This window comes from Apis cerana, linkage group LG14, assembly GCF_029169275.1.
Source record: "Apis cerana isolate GH-2021 linkage group LG14, AcerK_1.0, whole genome shotgun sequence".
In the NCBI taxonomy this organism is placed as follows: Eukaryota; Metazoa; Arthropoda; class Insecta; order Hymenoptera; family Apidae; genus Apis; species Apis cerana.
This window is the reverse complement of record NC_083865.1, coordinates 10,440,290-10,457,447: the sequence shown is the minus strand read 5'-3', so window position 1 is coordinate 10,457,447 and position 17,158 is coordinate 10,440,290. Positions and strand designations below refer to the sequence as shown.

At 41.6% G+C, this 17,158-nt stretch overlaps 1 protein-coding gene across 1 annotated transcript; it reads left to right on the top strand.

Moving 5' to 3' along the window:
- The first annotated feature begins 2,341 nt into the window (after positions 1-2,341).
- Positions 2,342-17,021, top strand: LOC108000982 (MOXD1 homolog 1). Its single transcript, XM_017061724.3, has 10 exons — positions 2,342-3,821; positions 10,502-10,654; positions 13,308-13,481; positions 13,649-13,732; positions 14,139-14,328; positions 14,411-14,676; positions 15,466-15,884; positions 15,970-16,169; positions 16,252-16,382; positions 16,458-17,021. Exons 1-10 carry the CDS (start codon positions 2,844-2,846, stop codon positions 16,617-16,619), a joined length of 2,757 nt encoding a protein of 918 aa, XP_016917213.1. The 5' UTR covers positions 2,342-2,843; the 3' UTR covers positions 16,620-17,021.
- Positions 17,022-17,158: the final 137 nt, after the last annotated feature.

The following is a 17,158-nucleotide window of genomic DNA, read 5'->3' as shown; positions in this document are numbered from 1 at the left end:
TTATGCTCGGTGCATATCGCGAGGCATCGGTTTTTCCCAGGACAACGAGATTTCCGATACGCCTCCTCTCTTCTATATAATCTACGTGGAGGACGACGAATAAATTTGCCAATGGAATACAAAGTAGCGTTCCTCCGCTTGGACTCTCCACTTAGTCGTGCGCCGGTTAAACAGTTCCTTCTCTCTCGAAGAGGACCCCTCTCGAAGAGGGCAGATGGGGGAGGGGTGTCGTCGTGCGAAACGATTTTCCATAATAAATTTCTATATATTCGACTTTCGAACAGTAGGGAAAAATAGGAATAAGGGGAACGTTCTCCCCTTATGTATATATATATATATTCCTTCGTCACCGAAGAATTCGCGATACATCCTTATAGAAAACGAAAACGTTCCTTTTGGCAGAAATCCCAATCGATCCTCGAATTCCTTACGAACAAAGAAATAATGCAGTCGGCGTTTGGTCGGTCGGCGTCGGTTGCGTGTACACGCCGCATCTTTTCGTATAAAGGAATTCTCTCTCTTACAATAATACGATACCTGACCGACAGAAATTCCGAGAAAATCGATTCCTTCTTCGATTTCCTGTTCAATCCTCGATTCGAATCGAAGCTGTAAACCGTTTCACTTCGTACGTACGAAGAAAATACGTACGAAGAAGAAGAAGAAGAAGAAGAAGAAGAGTCTAACGAAATCTGTCCGAATCCATCTGGCCAAACTGGTTTTCGAGCATTCGATTAATTTGATCGAGTGACGATTCGATTTATTTTACTTTTTTCGAGAGCAATTAGCTAAAATTATTCCCTGCAACGTGCACTAAAAACGTGTCCGCGTGTTGGGCTTGATCTAAAAGTCAATATTGAAACGGAGGGGAGTGGGGGGAAGGCAGATGGGAGGAAGAGGGATAAAAATTTTTATTTTTTCTCTTTCTTTCTTGAATATCAATATCGATTGTGATTACCTACTCGTATAGGTGATGTTCGTATCGAAGCATGTCGAACCGACAATGAACGAACGAAGATCTATACTCTTCCTTTGTAGAGTATAAAGTGTCAGTCGCAGGAAGTAACTTGATACAGTTGACTTCCGACGCGCGTGCGGACGCTTAGCAAATGATAATGCTTTTTTACACACTCGTTGATAAATAAGAGTTATTAATTTTCATTGACGTCAAATAATATCTATTCGCCCATTGTCCAATTAAATAACGGAACGATGAAATTTCGAAGATCAGATATCTCCTTAAAATATATATATATATATGTAATATTCGAAAGAAACTTACGAAACAATACAAAAAGTGAAATAAAAATATTTCGTCTCGAACAGGGAAAAGTGAATGTTTGAAGTTGCTTCCTTCTAATCGATATATAAAATTTTCTCCCCTCAAAAGCAAAAAGGAAAAAAGAAAATATGGTGAGCACCACTGTCGAACAGAAGGGCGCGTGCCAAGAGTTCACATCTGCCGCAGTTGTTTTCGCATCCCCTCGTTCTCTTTCTGAAACACCACCGCTGATAAATGCGTCTCCGGTTTCAGAAAAAAAAAAGAAGGCTTCCGCAGGAAGCAGTACCAAAACCTTTCCATCGCGATCTTTTTCCGTTTCCTCCCTCCGTGACCGTAAAGAAATCTCTCTTCCGACGGAACGAAGCCTCGTGTGTTTATGGAGAAAAAAAAAAAGAAAAAAGAATTTCCATATACTTGAGCTACACCGTCTCGTATATACGAGTAATATCATCTCTGAACAACAAATGATAATAAGCGAAACGTAAAAAAAAAAACAAAAAAACAAATATCTCGACATCTAATTCCATCAATTCCCTCAATATCCCATTTGACAAGTGAAAAAAAAGATTTCGACGATGATTGCCCATTGTCCACGCTGCGTGGTACCGTACTATCCATAAGAATAATAATAGAGGTGGAACAATAAAAGAAGAAGCGTTCGAACATGCTATGACGATTTCCTCTTCCTTTCTCTCTTCGAAAACTCTCTCTCGTCTCGCGCTTTAACTCCTAAATCTATCTATTCTCATCCACATCTCTCTTTCACACACACACACACACACACACACACGTTTCCCCTTAAAATTGAAATTTCATTCCAAATAGATATTTCATCGATTAAAACAAAAAAAAGAAACAAGGAAAAAGGAAGCGACAAGAAAAAAGATTTGAGCTTGAAGTTTAAATTATTCGTTTGGAGAGATAGTGAATTATAAGAGGAGAGGTGGGGGAGGGGGCAGAGAGGGAGCGGAAAAGTGGTGGTACGGGTCTGAATAAGGGCCCGGGGAAGGGGGACCCCGGCACAGGTAAGCAGCTGCAAGCATCTGCAGGGGCAACAGCAGCCGCGTGCTTAAATTAGTCCCGGCACAACTGTCGTTCGCGTAACACGTAGGGAAGCGGACGCCAGTCAAACGCACAAGTTTCGCGTTTTGGGAAGCACGAGAAGCGACGGATACATCGGATACTTGGTCAATTAATGTATTATTCGTTGATTAAAGAGGAGTGCGAGTAAAGAAGATTCCTTTAACGATTTTAAAACGAAACGTGGATCGTCGACCGTGAGAGGAAATTTTTCGTTCGGAAGAGAGGAGGGAGAGAGAAGTGGTGAGGTTCGATTCCGCGAATTTAGTCGTTTTCTTTTTTTTTTTTTTTGAAATTTCTCGAATTATGGTCGATAATTCGCTTCTATTGGAGGGGTTCTAAGTGAATTTTTTTCTCAACGACGACTGTATGGGTTGGGAATCGTGGAGAAATTCGTAGAGAAGAAGAATCGTATGAAGTTGACGGAGAGGTGAGCGAGCGAGCGAGCGAGCGAGCGAAGAGGACGAAGAAGAGGAAGAAGATGCTGTTGCTCAGGCTGATCGTGGTATCGAGCGTTTGTTGGGTGGCCAGGTGCGATTTATTGGACCTGTACGTCCAGCACATGGACGAGGCCATGAAAACTTTGGCCTACAGGAGCAGGCATCATCGTCCAAAAGACGTCAGGATAAGAAGAAGCGTTCGGGAGGAGCAGCCGCTTCTTAGAATCGGCGGCACGTTCAAGAAACAACGGTTGGACGTGGATAAGGATTGGTACGCGCAATGGAAGGCGAAGAGGAAGATCCTCCCTTACAAAGAGGACGGCCTCGACTTCCCCAATTCGAGGGAGGAAAACTTGGACCCGAATCAACACGAGCTGGTCAACGGTAATCCTGCTCGAATCCCCGGCCGGGGAGAGTCCGAGGAAACGACGAGCAGGCGACACGCGATCAGCAACGAAACCGCGAGCGACGAGCTCGAGATCGAAGTTTCGAAGGAGGAATCGACGCGGTCCGACGAACCAACGTCGATCGATCACGAGGATCGATCGAGGGAGGAGACCACCCAGACGATGGATTTTCGACGCGACATCGAGAACGTGGCCAATTCCCAATACGAAATTATCGGCGAGGCGAACACCCGCCTGTTCGACGATCCTATCTTGAAAAGTATTCCAAAGTCGCGAGACCGCGTCCCCAAGAAGTATATACCGCCAATGGATAAATTGGCAAAGCTTTTTCACGCGAAATACGCGGCTAATCCGGAGGAGGGGAGCGTGGACAAGAAGAACCGTGGGAGAAGGAGCGTGAAAGAGCCGAGGTTCACGAGACGCGAGATGTTGGACGACGACGGGGAGGTCGTCCTCGAGTGGGATCCCTCGGACGAGGAGATGGTCACTTTCAAGGTGACCGCGAAAACCTTGGGATACGTCGGCATTGGATTCAACGAGAAAAACCACATGAAGGGGGCTGACATCCTGCTGGCCTGGGTCGACGATCACACGGGCACCGTCAATCTGCTGGTAAGCTCTTTCCCCTTTCGATCTCGACCGTCCCTGGATCGAATCGATCTCTTCCCCGATCCCCAACCATTCTTCCCCAAGGATTTGATTTCGTTTCTCGATCAATAGCGTGGCAGAAGGAGAAAATGATTGGGCCGGGTGGAGAGATCCTAGATTTCTCGAGTCTTGATTCTATTCTCGAACGATTCTTCTAAAATCGATTAGACAATGGAAGGGGGATGGAAACGAGGGCCGCGTTTGATATTCGAAACATTATCGGCTTACCCCGAGATTGAATGGTAAACCGGCAAGGTTTTCTTCTTTCCTCGGATCGACGAGACAGCTGGAGATCTATTGGCTCCTCGTCGCCGTGGGTCGGACGGAAGAAGGGAAAAAGGAGACAATGATGAAGAAGAAGAAGAAGAAGAAGCGAAAAAGGAGATAAAGAAATGAAAAACCAGGGAATTAAAGGAAGATTAAGAAGGCGGCTGAGGCAGAAAGGGAGGTCGAAACAGCAGTTTGAAGGAACTGCGAAGCTGAAAGAAGGATGAGAAAAAAGGAAAAAACGAAAGAAGGTATCGCCACTCGAGATATCGGCCTCCTCTCTCTTTTTCTCTCTTTCTCTGCCGGTCAAACGAGCAAGTCCTCTCCTCTTCTTCCCTATCCGTATTTCCGTTTAATTAACGCGATTGATTCGAAGACGATTTTCCTCTTTCGTGTCGATACGATGCGATTGGAAAACGAAGGGATTCCTAAAATTCGTAGAATTTTTCCTAGAGTTTTTTCGATGCCTCTTTAACGGGATAACGTTTTGAGAAAGATAGTAGCGCATAAATTAACTTCATTATCATCGAGTTTAAGAAACTTCAATCTCGAGAAGAATCTTGAAAAGACTCGTACAAAATTTCCCCATTCTCCAGGGAATCGTGCAACCGACGAATTAAAAAAAAAAGAATCTCGTTATCGGATTCTGTTCCCTCCCCTTTCATCGGGAATTCCTAATTTTAATTAAATTTATATCCAAGGTGCGCAAGCAAGTGCGCGTTGTTAAGAAAATACTCGAGAAATCGGATAAGTTTTCATTCCCCGATGAATATTCAATAAACCATTATTTAAATGTACTTTTCTCTACAAAAACCAACCAATATTTATCGATCGAAAAATCTAACGATAAATTTTAACACCTATTATCGTTGCCCGAACCGACAAAATTTCTTTCAAATTCAACCTTTCTTTCATTCAAAATTTAACTCCACCACGGCTTCCCAATAATTTTCGAACGAGCCGCACACTCGTTCCACGATCTCGATTCCTCGCAAGAAAACGCAACTTCGTATCGGTCACGAATTAAAAAAAAAAAAAAAAAAAAACTGGTCTCGCTGGACGTTGAAATTGGCAATTACTCGAAATCTAAACCGACTCGAAAAAAAAGATCAAGTCGGGATCTTTTGGCACGATTTACTCGATACTTATCCGCGAGGACGAGAAAGGGTTGAAGAAAAGGAAGAAAACGGGCGGGACGTTGAGGGAGCGATGAGCGGGAGAGGGAAGAGAAGAGGCTTGGGACGGCGTTGGTAGAAAATTAACGAACATCGTTCCAGCGGTCGAGATAAAGTCGTGATAAATTTACGTTTGGCGAGGGCAGCCAGACCTTTCTCCCTCTCTCCCCCTCTCCTTCCTTCTCACGCCTTTTCCACCTTGACGAATCTCAAATCTACTGTGACTCCTTATCAATCGCGTGACTCGACGAGTCTCGAACGGGAGGGAAGGAAGAAAGAATGGGAAAAATCGAGCAAATCCGATACTCCCCAATGGAGATAAGAGATCGAGCATTGCGAATTTTCCAATTCGTCGCCACTTGTCTGCCGGCCGTGCCAGTGACCCTGTTACGTTATTATTAATAATCGGTCCTCTTCTTCACGCTCTTCCCTGTAAAATCGGCCCCGGTATAAATTTGAATGCGCGAACACCCGGCGGGGAGGATGCATACGCGCTGCCGCGTACGGGCAGTGAAGAGAGAGAGTGTAAGTGTACAAACACGGGTATACAAACGCGAGATATATACAAGCCGAAAGTTAAGAGCGAGCAAAAGGTTTGCGTGACTGAACGTGTGACGAGCGCACGAGGCCCGTGAACGTGTGCGAGAGGAGGCCCCTCTCTCCGCCTTAGGTATGTTGGTTCCAAAGAGTCCCCAGTCAAGGCCTCCAGACATTGTCGGAGAAGGGGAAGGGGGGACTACGCGAATCTTCGAGCATCGTTGCGAAGAAAGATGAAGAGCGGTCCTGGCTCCAATGAATCGGCCGACACGTGATACTTTCCGCTCCTCGGATATTTGAACATGTGTTAAGAAACAGTCCTGGAACGATAGGAAAAAGAGAGGAGTAGATTAAAAGGAGTAGAGAAAAGGAAGAAATATGTGTGTGTATCGATCTCAAATCCGCTTTAGCGATCCCTCTCGGGGAAGGGATGACAAAAGTTTGGAATATTAATCAATCAATAATTAAATTACGATCTGTATTAATTATTTAGAGAGGCAAGTGAATTTGATCCCTCTATCTCCATCCTTCTTCCTTGATCTTCTCATAATCTTCGACATATCTTGTTTTTTTTCTCTCCCCCCTTTTCTTTTTCACTCACCTTCAATCAATTCTCCTCTTATTTTTATTTAATTTCCCACAGTTAGTGAAAAACTATTAGAGAGAACGAAATGAAAAAACGAGTTTGAATGGAAAAAAACTCGCACAGTTAAGAAAAAAATATGTTTGCGACGTTAACAATTTGTCCACCAACCCCGCCCCGTCCCGTAAATTGTATTTCCTTTGTATTTTACCACTTTATCTTGATCAAGAAACGATCTATCGTTCTCCTTGTCCTCACAAAAGGCGGAGAGCGAAAGGAGGAGGGGGGGAGGGGAAAAGGCGAGATTTTAGCCGAGCATAGAGAATATTTTACGGATTAAGATTAGCGTGGTGGCCGGCGACGCATATCCCCCATTGTGCAATCGTAAACCTGAGTTCGTAGGTCATTCTCTTTTTTACCGCCGCTTTTCAAACTTCTTTCATAGTTAATAAGCGTATTCACGATCCTCGGAAATTGACTACCAATCCAACAGCGGGCAACGCTTTCTCCACAACAAAGAATCGAACGAAACTTTAAACGGGTAAAGCTGTTATTAATGATATCGATTACAGCTTCGAAGATAATTAAAAGACTACCGTCGAGGAGGTAGAAAGAAAAAGAGCAATTTATACCTTCGATTTTTCTTCTTTTTTTTATTTACCTCGAGGCTCGAGACAAAGCATCCGGAAAAAACGGTTTCGGCATCGATTCGTGGTTGGCAAAAATGGATGTCAAAATAGTTTATGAAATTAATTCCAGAAAGGCGTCTTTTCTTAAACGCTCGATTCCCTCGTTTTTATCCGGAAATTATTTGATTGGTCTCGCATCGTGGCAAATTATTAGACCAGTTTCTCGCGATTCTTCATGAATTTCCACTCTTGTTCGAGATTTTTCTTTCAAACTTTCTTTTTTCTGTAAATTATCTGAAAAGAATAAAAGTAAAAAAGAAGAATCAATTCGATTAAACAAAGAATCGAAGCACTTGATATAAACTTGATTAAAATGGACGGAATGGAACAAGGAAATTTATTTTACTTCCATATATATATATAATTTTATTTGCAAACGTGCAAATCGATTTCGCCTAATCATTTTTCCAACTCTGCATTAAACATAAAGCGACTCACAACAGTGAGCTGTAACGAGCGAGCGAGCATAATTGCCCTTCTCGATACCAAGACACGTGAGAACCGGATTCACCTGTACAGGCGACACGTTCGAAGCTGCCCATATAAATGAGAAACGAGAAATAAATTCCGAGACTGGAAAATTTAATTTTCGTAATTTTCGCTCGTAAAATTGATCGATTCCTTCTTCTTTGCAAACTTCCTTCCTTTTCCAAACGAATATGTGCACACGAATATGTTTGACTGGTGTTGTTCGAGGAAAGGACGTAAATACGCTCGATGTAAAGGACGTTAACGAGGGCACGAGCCATCGGAGCGTACCTAATGTTTTCCCAGCGATTAGAAAAAAAGACACGGACGTCAGTTACTCTGTTTATATAGAGACCGGTAGATGGTTTCTTTTTCTAAGGACGGTGGACGGGGGGGGAAGGCTTTTATCCTTCTCCCTTTCGAGGGAGGAGTTCCGCGCTACCAGCTGCCGTTTCTGCCAGGTGGTAAAAAGGAGAGAGGCATTGTGGAAAAAAAAGGAGAGGTTCTCTCCCAGAAGAAGAGAAAAGAAGAGAAGAGAAGAGAAGAGAAGAGAAGAGAAGAGTGAGGCGAAGTAGCGAGGAGAAGTTGCGAGGAGAAGAAGAAGGAGAAAAGGAGAAAGAGAGGAACAAGGGCCAGAAGTAGTCGGGTTTCTCGGCATTGGAACGAGAGATGGGAAAAAGTTCGAGGGAGAAAAGTATAGAGGGGGCAAAAGTAAGGAAAGGGGGAGTGGGGAGAGAAGGATGGGAAAAAGAAAGGGAAAGGAGTATAGCCGAAACGCGGGTCTCCGAAAAAGGAAGGAGAGAGAGAGAGAGAGAAAGAGAGAAAGGGAGGGAAGGGGGAGGCCACTACCTTCAAAACACCTGGCAAGCATCGTCCTCCTCCTAGTGGCGCCTCATGAGAGAATTTCTCTCTTTTTCTTCGGGAACTCCAGGCCCATGGGAACCACCGCGATCCTCCTCGAGCCACAAAAGAGAACCGTTTCTTTTTTGCGACGCTTATATAGATCGGAAACTATTTCTCAAGATAGATCGCGCAGATAGGCGGCATCGCGTTATGTTATATATATATATATATATTTCTCGTTTCGATTAATTCCTTCGATTCTAATTAATTCATTCGATTTCTCCTGCGCGAATCTTAATGAACGATCGCAATAAGGGATAAAGGGTGTTCCGAAACACGTACGTACATACAGGTTTCTCAGAAGACTCCCTCAGGAAACGCGAGTACCGATCCATGACGTCACATCCGCCGAATTAATTTTCCGCATCCACGCACGCGTGCCTCTTTTCCCATGCATCCGTGACTCGATTCGTACGAAAGAATACGTATGACTTTTCTCATTCTCCGTTATGTTCCATCTCTCTGTATTTCTCTCTCTCTCTCTCTCTCTCTCTCTCTCTCTCTCTCTTTCTCTCTCTCTCTTTCTCTAGTCGAAGGGAGATTGCTGGTGCGCATTTGTTGCTTGCAAAAATCCAGAGAAACTTGTTCCTAAAAGGAGGACGCCAGAGATGCGAACAGCTTCCTCGTGGCTCGCAGACCGATCGTCCATTTCGATCAAACTAATATAATATGCAATTTCAAAAGAAAATAATATTTAATACGTGCGTATTATTTTTAACGTATAAAAATCCGTACAATGAAAATAACGAGTAATCTTAAACATTGGAAAAGAAGAAATGTTAGATATATATATTTTTTTTTTCTTTTTTTAGATTTTAACGAGTCACGAGAATCACGAGAATTCCGGTCGCGATCGTTTGCATAATTTTCGTAACCAATGGCATTCTCACACTTCGCGAGATCTTAAACGCGTATCTCAACGTTCATCTATCCCGTTTCGCGTTTCCTCGTGACACGAGGTATTATAAATTAATTAAAATGTTACTCGCGAGTCGATCGAGGGTTGAATCGTGTTGAAATTGCCAAGGAATCTCCAACTTTTTTCTTCTTTTTTTTTTTTTATTAATCACCAATGCCACGGACGTGATAATTAACCCGACTGCGATGAGAATATCCGGGTGAGCCATGAGAAAACCCCCGCGAATCTCGTGAGAACGCGCGTTCGTACGGGGCGAATTACAGGCGAATCGCAATTAAACAGGAACAGATAACACGCGTTGAGATCGTTCGATCTCCTCGCCGATAAACTCTCGCTTTGACATTTTTCTCGAAAGCGATCTCGATCTCGCCCCTTCCCTTCCCCCCTCCAGCTTAATTTGTAAAACGAAAACTCTATTCGACGATCGTTGTTCGGATTACTCGTCAATCCGTTTATCGCGTCACGATTTCTTTCCCTTTCCCCCTCTTCGCGTCCGTTTTTTTCGCGAAACTCGTCGCACGTACTCACATTATACAGTTTCCTCTTTGCGCGCGATCGTTACAAAATACGCAACAAGCGTGACGACAAGCTCGGCCAATTATTTCGATTCATTAAGAGCAGGAAAGGGACTTCCCTTCGGCCTCTTACAACTTTAACGCCCTAACCATAATCGGAATCCAACGGACCCAAACGCCCGCGGCCACCCTTCTCAACGTCACGCCTCACGGATGTGCTCGCTCCTTCTCTCCCTCCCCAACGTGCACGGATTATTATTGTTGTTATTAATATTGTTATGCTGCTGTCGAAATTCTGTGCGTAGAATTGATCCACACCCTCGTGTGAAGCGAGCCTATAAAGGAGAAAGCGCGTGAAAAAGATGGGAGAGAGGGGGAAGGGGGACGAATCGAGACTGACAAAAAAATTGTTTCGCTACACTTCGGAGGAATAATAAACACCTGGCGTTCACCTCGATCTGATAAAAATTCTCTCCAACGGCGAATCTGCCGCCGGTTTCTTCTTCCCGGAGTTGGCCAGAGCGCGCCGTCACGCGTCCCGCACACATTCACCCATTCGCAGCGGATTCAAATTGTTTCTTTTTCTAGGACTCGCACGGGATCGAGGAGCCAGAGGCGGCTCTAGTCACGGACACGTCCCAAGATGTCAAAGTGCTGGGCGGTTCGCAGAACCAAACTCACACGAGCGTGATCTTCTCGCGAAGCTGGCAGACCTGTGACCCTCAGGATCATCGGCTTACGGTAAGGTTATTCCTCCTTCTTTTTATCAATTCTTCCTGCCCCTTACTTTTATCAATTCCTTCTCCCCCTTATTTTTATCAATTCCTCCTCTTTCTTATTTTATCAATTCCTCCTCCTCCTTATTTTTATCAATTTCTCCACTTCTTTATTTTTACCAATTCCTCGGCGTTCATGTCAATCTTCCAATCTCATGGCACCGATATCCCTTATTTAAACATACCTTTTTACACGCACGCGCCAGTTTTTTTCTCATTCATGCCATTTTCGTTTTCTTCGTTTCTCTCTTTTTCTTTTCATCCTTGAACAAAATTCGTGGAAAAGAAGATCATGTTTTTAACCACTTCGTGTAATTATACTTGGAGCAATACTTGGTGGAGAGAGACAAATTGTCCGATATTTTTATCAATTCCTCCATCTCCTTATTTTTATCAATTCCTCCTCCTCCTTATTTTTATCAATTCCTCCATCTCCTTATTTTTATCAATTCCTCCATCTCCTTATTTTTATCAATTCCTCCTCTTCCTTATTTTTATCAATTCCTCCTCCTCCTTATTTTTATCAATTCCTCCTCCTCCTTATTTTTATCAATTCCTCCTCTTCCTTATTTTTATCAATTCCTCCTCTTCCTTATTTTTATCAATTCCTCCTCCTCCTTATTTTTATCAATTCCTCCTCTTCCTTATTTTTATCAATTCCTCCTCCTCCTTATTTTTATCAATTCCTCCACTTCCTTATTTTTATCAATTCCTCTTCCTCCTTATTTTTATCAATTCCTCCATCTCCTTATTTTTATCAATTCCTCCTCTTCCTTATTTTTATCAATTCCTCCTCCTCCTTATTTTTATCAATTCCTCCACTTCCTTATTTTTATCAATTCCTCTTCCTCCTTATTTTTATCAATTCCTCCATCTCCTTATTTTTATCAATTCCTCCTCTTCCTTATTTTTATCAATTCCTCCTCCTCCTTATTTTTATCAATTCCTCCTCCTCCTTATTTTTATCAATTCCTCCTCCTCCTTATTTTTATCAATTCCTCCTCCCCCTTATTTTTATCAATTCCTCCATCTCCTTATTTTTATCAATTCCTCCTCCTCCTTATTTTTATCAATTCCTCCTCCTCCTTATTTTTATCAATTCCTCCATCTCCTTATTTTTATCAATTCCTCCTCCTCCTTATTTTTATCAATTCCTCCTCTTCCTTATTTTTATCAATTCCTCCTCTTCCTTATTTTTATCAATTCCTCCTCCTCCTTATTTTTATCAATTCCTCCTCTTCCTTATTTTTATCAATTATCCATCTTCCTTATTTTTATCAATTCCTCCTCCTCCTTATTTTTATCAATTCCTCCTCTTCCTTATTTTTATCAATTCCTCCTCCTCCTTATTTTTATCAATTCCTCCTCCTCCTTATTTTTATCAATTCCTCCTCCCCCTTATTTTTATCAATTCCTCCACTTCCTTATTTTTATCAATTCCTCCTCCTCCTTATTTTTATCAATTCCTCGGCGTTCGTTTTAATCTTTCGATCTCATAGCACCATATCTCTTATTTAATCTTATTTAATCTTATTTAATTATTTAATCTTCTTACACGCACTCGCCAATTTTTTTCTCGTTCACACCATTTTCGTTTTCTTCGTCTCTCTTTTTTTCTTTTCATTCTTGAACAAAATTCGTGAAAAAGAAGATCATGTTTTTAACCACTTCGTGTAATTATACTTGGTGGAGGGCGACAAATAGTCCGATATATTTATCAGTCCCTCCTCCTCCTTATTTTTATGAATTCCTCCTCCTCCTCATTTTTATCCTCCTTTTCTTCCCCAAATTTATCAATTTCTCCGCCATTTTATTTTTATAAATTCCACCACCTCCTTATTTTTATCAATTCCTCCTCCTCCCCAAATTTATCAATTCCTCCTCTTCTTTATTTTTATCAATTCCTCGGCGTTCGTTTCAATCTTCCGATCTCACGCTACCGATATCCCTTATTTAATCTTATTTAATCTCATTTAATTATTTAATCTTCTTACACGCATGTGCCATTTTTTTCTCGTTCACACCATTTTCGTTTTCTTCGTCTCTCTTTTTTTCTTTTCATTCTTGAACAAAATTCGTGAAAAAGAAGATCATGTTTTTAACCACTTCGTGTAATTATACTTGGAGCAATACTTGAAGGAGGGAGACAAATTGTCCGATATTTGATTTCTTGACGAAGCCCCTGGAGGGATTTTGGGAAATAATAGCGAGGAAAGATTTACAAGACAAAAGCCTCGGTAAAATTCATTCGAGGAGAATCTTCCCTCTCTCCCTCTCCCTCGATTTATGTCCGGCACGAAAAGAAACCGTGACTTCAAGAAGAGGGGCTTAAGGCCCCGCTACGCCGAATTCCCGCAGCGATGTTTAGGCATTTAGCATGCCGTTCGCGAGCCTCGTGCGTCTTCTCAATTCTCCCCGTTCTCAGAGGTGCTGCACTCGGTCCTTTAACCAGCGTGGCGTCCAGCCCATTAAAATACTTCTTAACGAACTAAAGCTTTTTACTTTTTATTCCTCGTATCCTCTCCCCTCTACGGGCAATTCCTACGAGGAGTTTTAAGGGATGGGAGGGGTGGGGGAGAGGAAAAGAGAGAGAGAAAAGATATATCTTGTTATCGCAGGGAGACACGATACGAGTTCTCTGGGCGCTTCATTCGAGCGATCCCGAATTAAATACAGCGATTTGGCCTGGCGACAAACGTGGTGGCAGAGCTTTGAGATTGAAAACCCCTGCTCCTCACGCACCTCCTCGATACACCGAGGATATCAAGCATTGGGACGTGAAATTGAATCAAGTAAGTATTTCTATATATATATATTTATAGATATATATATAGAATTAAATATAGATATATATAGATATATATATAGCATCAAAATATTCAAATCAATCGTTTGCCACATATAGTATAGATATATATATCTTAGTCTTAGTTAATCGTACGTTCTTCTTGATGCATAGCCACCGGTTTCAGACAACGTGGACACCACCTACTGGTGCAAAATTTTCAAGGCCCCTCACAAAGAGAAGCACCACATGATCGGGGTAAGTGCAAGTCGAAATTGTTCAATAAAAATTCGACGACGCGAATTCGAAAACGCGTCGTGTGTTTCTTCTCGAAACGTATATTCGTTTCATACACGACGAGTGCGAAGGAATGTGATGAGGTTGGGCCTGATTCGTATGTGCTCCACGAATCACGGTCATCCATGCCGGACATGGCACCGTGTGGACGAACGTCATTGGAATAAAGAAGGGCCTCGCGGAATGATGTCATTCCGTGTCCCGAAACGTTGCCCGATTCTCAATGGAGAATCTCCGTTCGTCGAGATTCTCTCTCTCTCGAGAAAGAGAGAGAGAGCAACCAATCATTATTCTTTTTCGCGCTCGATCGAAAATGCAAAATTATCTTTATATACGAGCGAAGAAAATTTCCAAAATTTGTTTCCAGTATACGCCACTGGTGGAAAAGGAGAACGAGGATCTGGTCCATCACATAATACTGTACGAGTGCGCCTCGACCCTGCCAATATTAGGGCAACATGCGAGGATCGTCGGGGCGCCTTGCTACAGTCCAACGATGCCACGCGAGTGGGAATCCTGTTTGCAACCGGTGTTGGCCTGGGCACGGGGTAGCACAGGTAAAAGAAATTGGTGAAATTCGTTAAAACTTCCCTAAAAGGGGGACTGAAGAGGAATACATGGATGGATGTTGCGTTACAGGGGAATGGCTTCCGGAGCACGTCGGCATTTCCATTGCCGAGCACTCGGAAGGCTCTTATTATATGCTGGAAGTGCATTATAACAATCCGAGCATGAGGAAGGTGGTGGACAGCAGCGGTGTACGCCTTCATCTTACTCCTAAACTTCGCCCCCAGGAAGCGGGGATTCTCGTTGCCGGGGTTGCGGTGAGCCCTCTTCATCTTATCCCTCCTAAACAAAAGGAATACGCCACGGCGGGATACTGCACTCCTCATTGCACGCACACGGTAAATAATCCTTCTCTCGATCCATGTCGCAACATCGCGTGTAATATTCTATTTCTACTATATTATATAAATATAATATAGTATAGTATAGTAAATATTATAAATATTTATCTTACATTTATAATTACAGTGAATATAATTTTGTATAAATTCTATTTCTACTATATAAATACAGTATAGTGAATATTATAAATATTTATCTTACATTTATAATTACAGTGAATATAATTTTGTATAAATTCTATTTCTACTATATAAATATAGTATAGTATAGTAAATATTATAAATATTTATCTTACATTTATAATTACAGTGAATATAATTTTGTATAAATTCTATTTCTATTCTATTTCTACTATATAAATATAGTATAGTATAGTAAATATTATAAATATTTATATTACATTTATAATTATAGTGAATATAATTTTGTATAAATTCTAAATATAGTATAGTATAGTAGGTATAGTATAGTAAATATTATAAATATTTACATTATATTTATAATTACAGTGAATATAATTTTGTATAAATTCTATTTCTACTATATAAATATAGTATAGTATAGTAAATATTATAAATATTTATATTACATTTATAATTACAGTGAATATAATTTTGTATAAATTCTATTTCTGTTCTATTTCTACTATATAAATATAGTATAGTATAGTAAATATTATAAATATTTATATTACATTTATAATTACAGTGAATATAATTTTGTATAAATATTAATATAGTCTGATATATCGTATAGTATAGTGAATACTGTATCTTCCATTCTAGATGTTCCCCGAGAGCGGAGTGAACATCGTTTCGGTGGTGCTGCACTCCCATCTGGCCGGTCGGCGGCTAAGTCTGAAGCATATCCGGCAGGGCAAGGAATTGCCAAGGATAGTTGAGGACAATCACTTCGATTTCGAGTACCAGCAGTCCCACACTCTGGAAAAGGAAGTGAAGGTACTTCCGGGAGACGAGTTGGTGGCCGAATGCGTTTACGGCACTCTGGATAGGACCAAGCCTACTTTGGGGGGATACGCGGCGTCTCAGGAGATGTGTCTCGCCTTCGTGGTCCATTATCCGAGAACACCGCTTGCCGCCTGCTACAGCATGACACCGTTGAAACATCTGTTCAAAACATTAGGAGTGTACAGCTTCAAGGGTGTCACTATGGACCATTTGGAGAAGCTTTTCCTAACGACCAGGTAAATGGTAAACCAGGATGATAAGCGGATAATTCTAAACGAATTCCATTTCACCGGAACGTGTCACGTTTCTATGTCCCTTCAGAACGGATGCCGTAACCATTCCTTCGACCGGCCAGCAACAACTTCCTATCTACCCGGCAACGAGGCCCAGCGAGGACATCGACGAAGAACTTATCAGGGAGGCCAAGTCGGCGTTGAGGGCCGTGAAAGATTACACTCTGGAACAGGATAACGAAAATGTTTTCTCCAGATTGATCATCGAGGAACCGGAAGAGTTCAGAGGTAATTAAAGGGATTACGTACTTTAAAAATTGATCTTTAGATCCCGAATTAAGGAAATATTGTTTGTCCGTATCGCGCGAAGGTCGAACTTTGGCAGAGCACATGCTGGCGTTACCCTGGACAGAAGAACTTCTCGCAAGGGCTATCGAGCAGAACCTGTATCACGGAAGACACATGACTTTCTGCAGAAAGAGGGACGATAAGCTTGCTCTGGTACGTCTGGTATCTTGAAATGCGTACCTTCGTTCCTCCTTTGTAAGAATCATCGATTAAAATTCTTCTTTGCAGCCAGCAGACATACAAACGTTTCCTAATTACACGGAATTACCGGAAGTAAATGAAACCATGTGCACGGAAATGGCAAAATTATCCAATGCCTCGGGGACCTCCTACCTCGATATCGCCACGTTCCTCACGATTCTAGCAATCGTGACAATCGTCGTTTCCTGAAATTAAAATTTTATTAAAAACGTTTAAAAAAAGAACTCGTTATTGATCGATAAAGAAAATATACGCCTTGAAACGTTTCGCTTAAAAATCTGTAACCGGTCGAAACAAGGCTGAAAAAAAGAAAAAGAACGATCGAAAAAGATTAATCAATAATAATTCACGGACAATCTCTCTCTTCGCCTCCATACGAGAGACGACAAAATTTTCGAAAAATTTTGACGGTCCAATTTATATATATATATAGAAATATAATATAATATATATATATAATGTAATAATATGTAATATGTACAATGTAAATATAAACCATCTACTTATTTATAAGGTATTCGCGCTACAAGCCTTTCCTGTATTTTATATCGATTTTGTATAAAAATAAAAATAAACCAGTCACCAGAATGACTTTATTTGTCTATCTAAATTATCCACACCCCGATCGAGCCTTGATCGAATCGTTAACAATTAAAAATATTAATCGAATAAATTTAACGAGGTTAAGAAAGCCCGAAGCGAGAATGAATCTCGTTTTCGACGGGGAA

Bases quoted from the DNA above. Each gene is read 5' to 3' on its own strand.
- LOC108000982 (XM_017061724.3), top strand. From the start codon at position 2,844: ATGCTGTTGCTCAGGCTGATCGTGGTATCGAGCGTTTGTTGGGTGGCC. The intron at 13,482-13,648 runs GTAAGTATTTCT...CTTGATGCATAG, and splicing joins GGGACGTGAAATTGAATCAA to CCACCGGTTTCAGACAACGT. The intron at 16,170-16,251 runs GTAATTAAAGGG...TATCGCGCGAAG, and splicing joins GGAACCGGAAGAGTTCAGAG to GTCGAACTTTGGCAGAGCAC.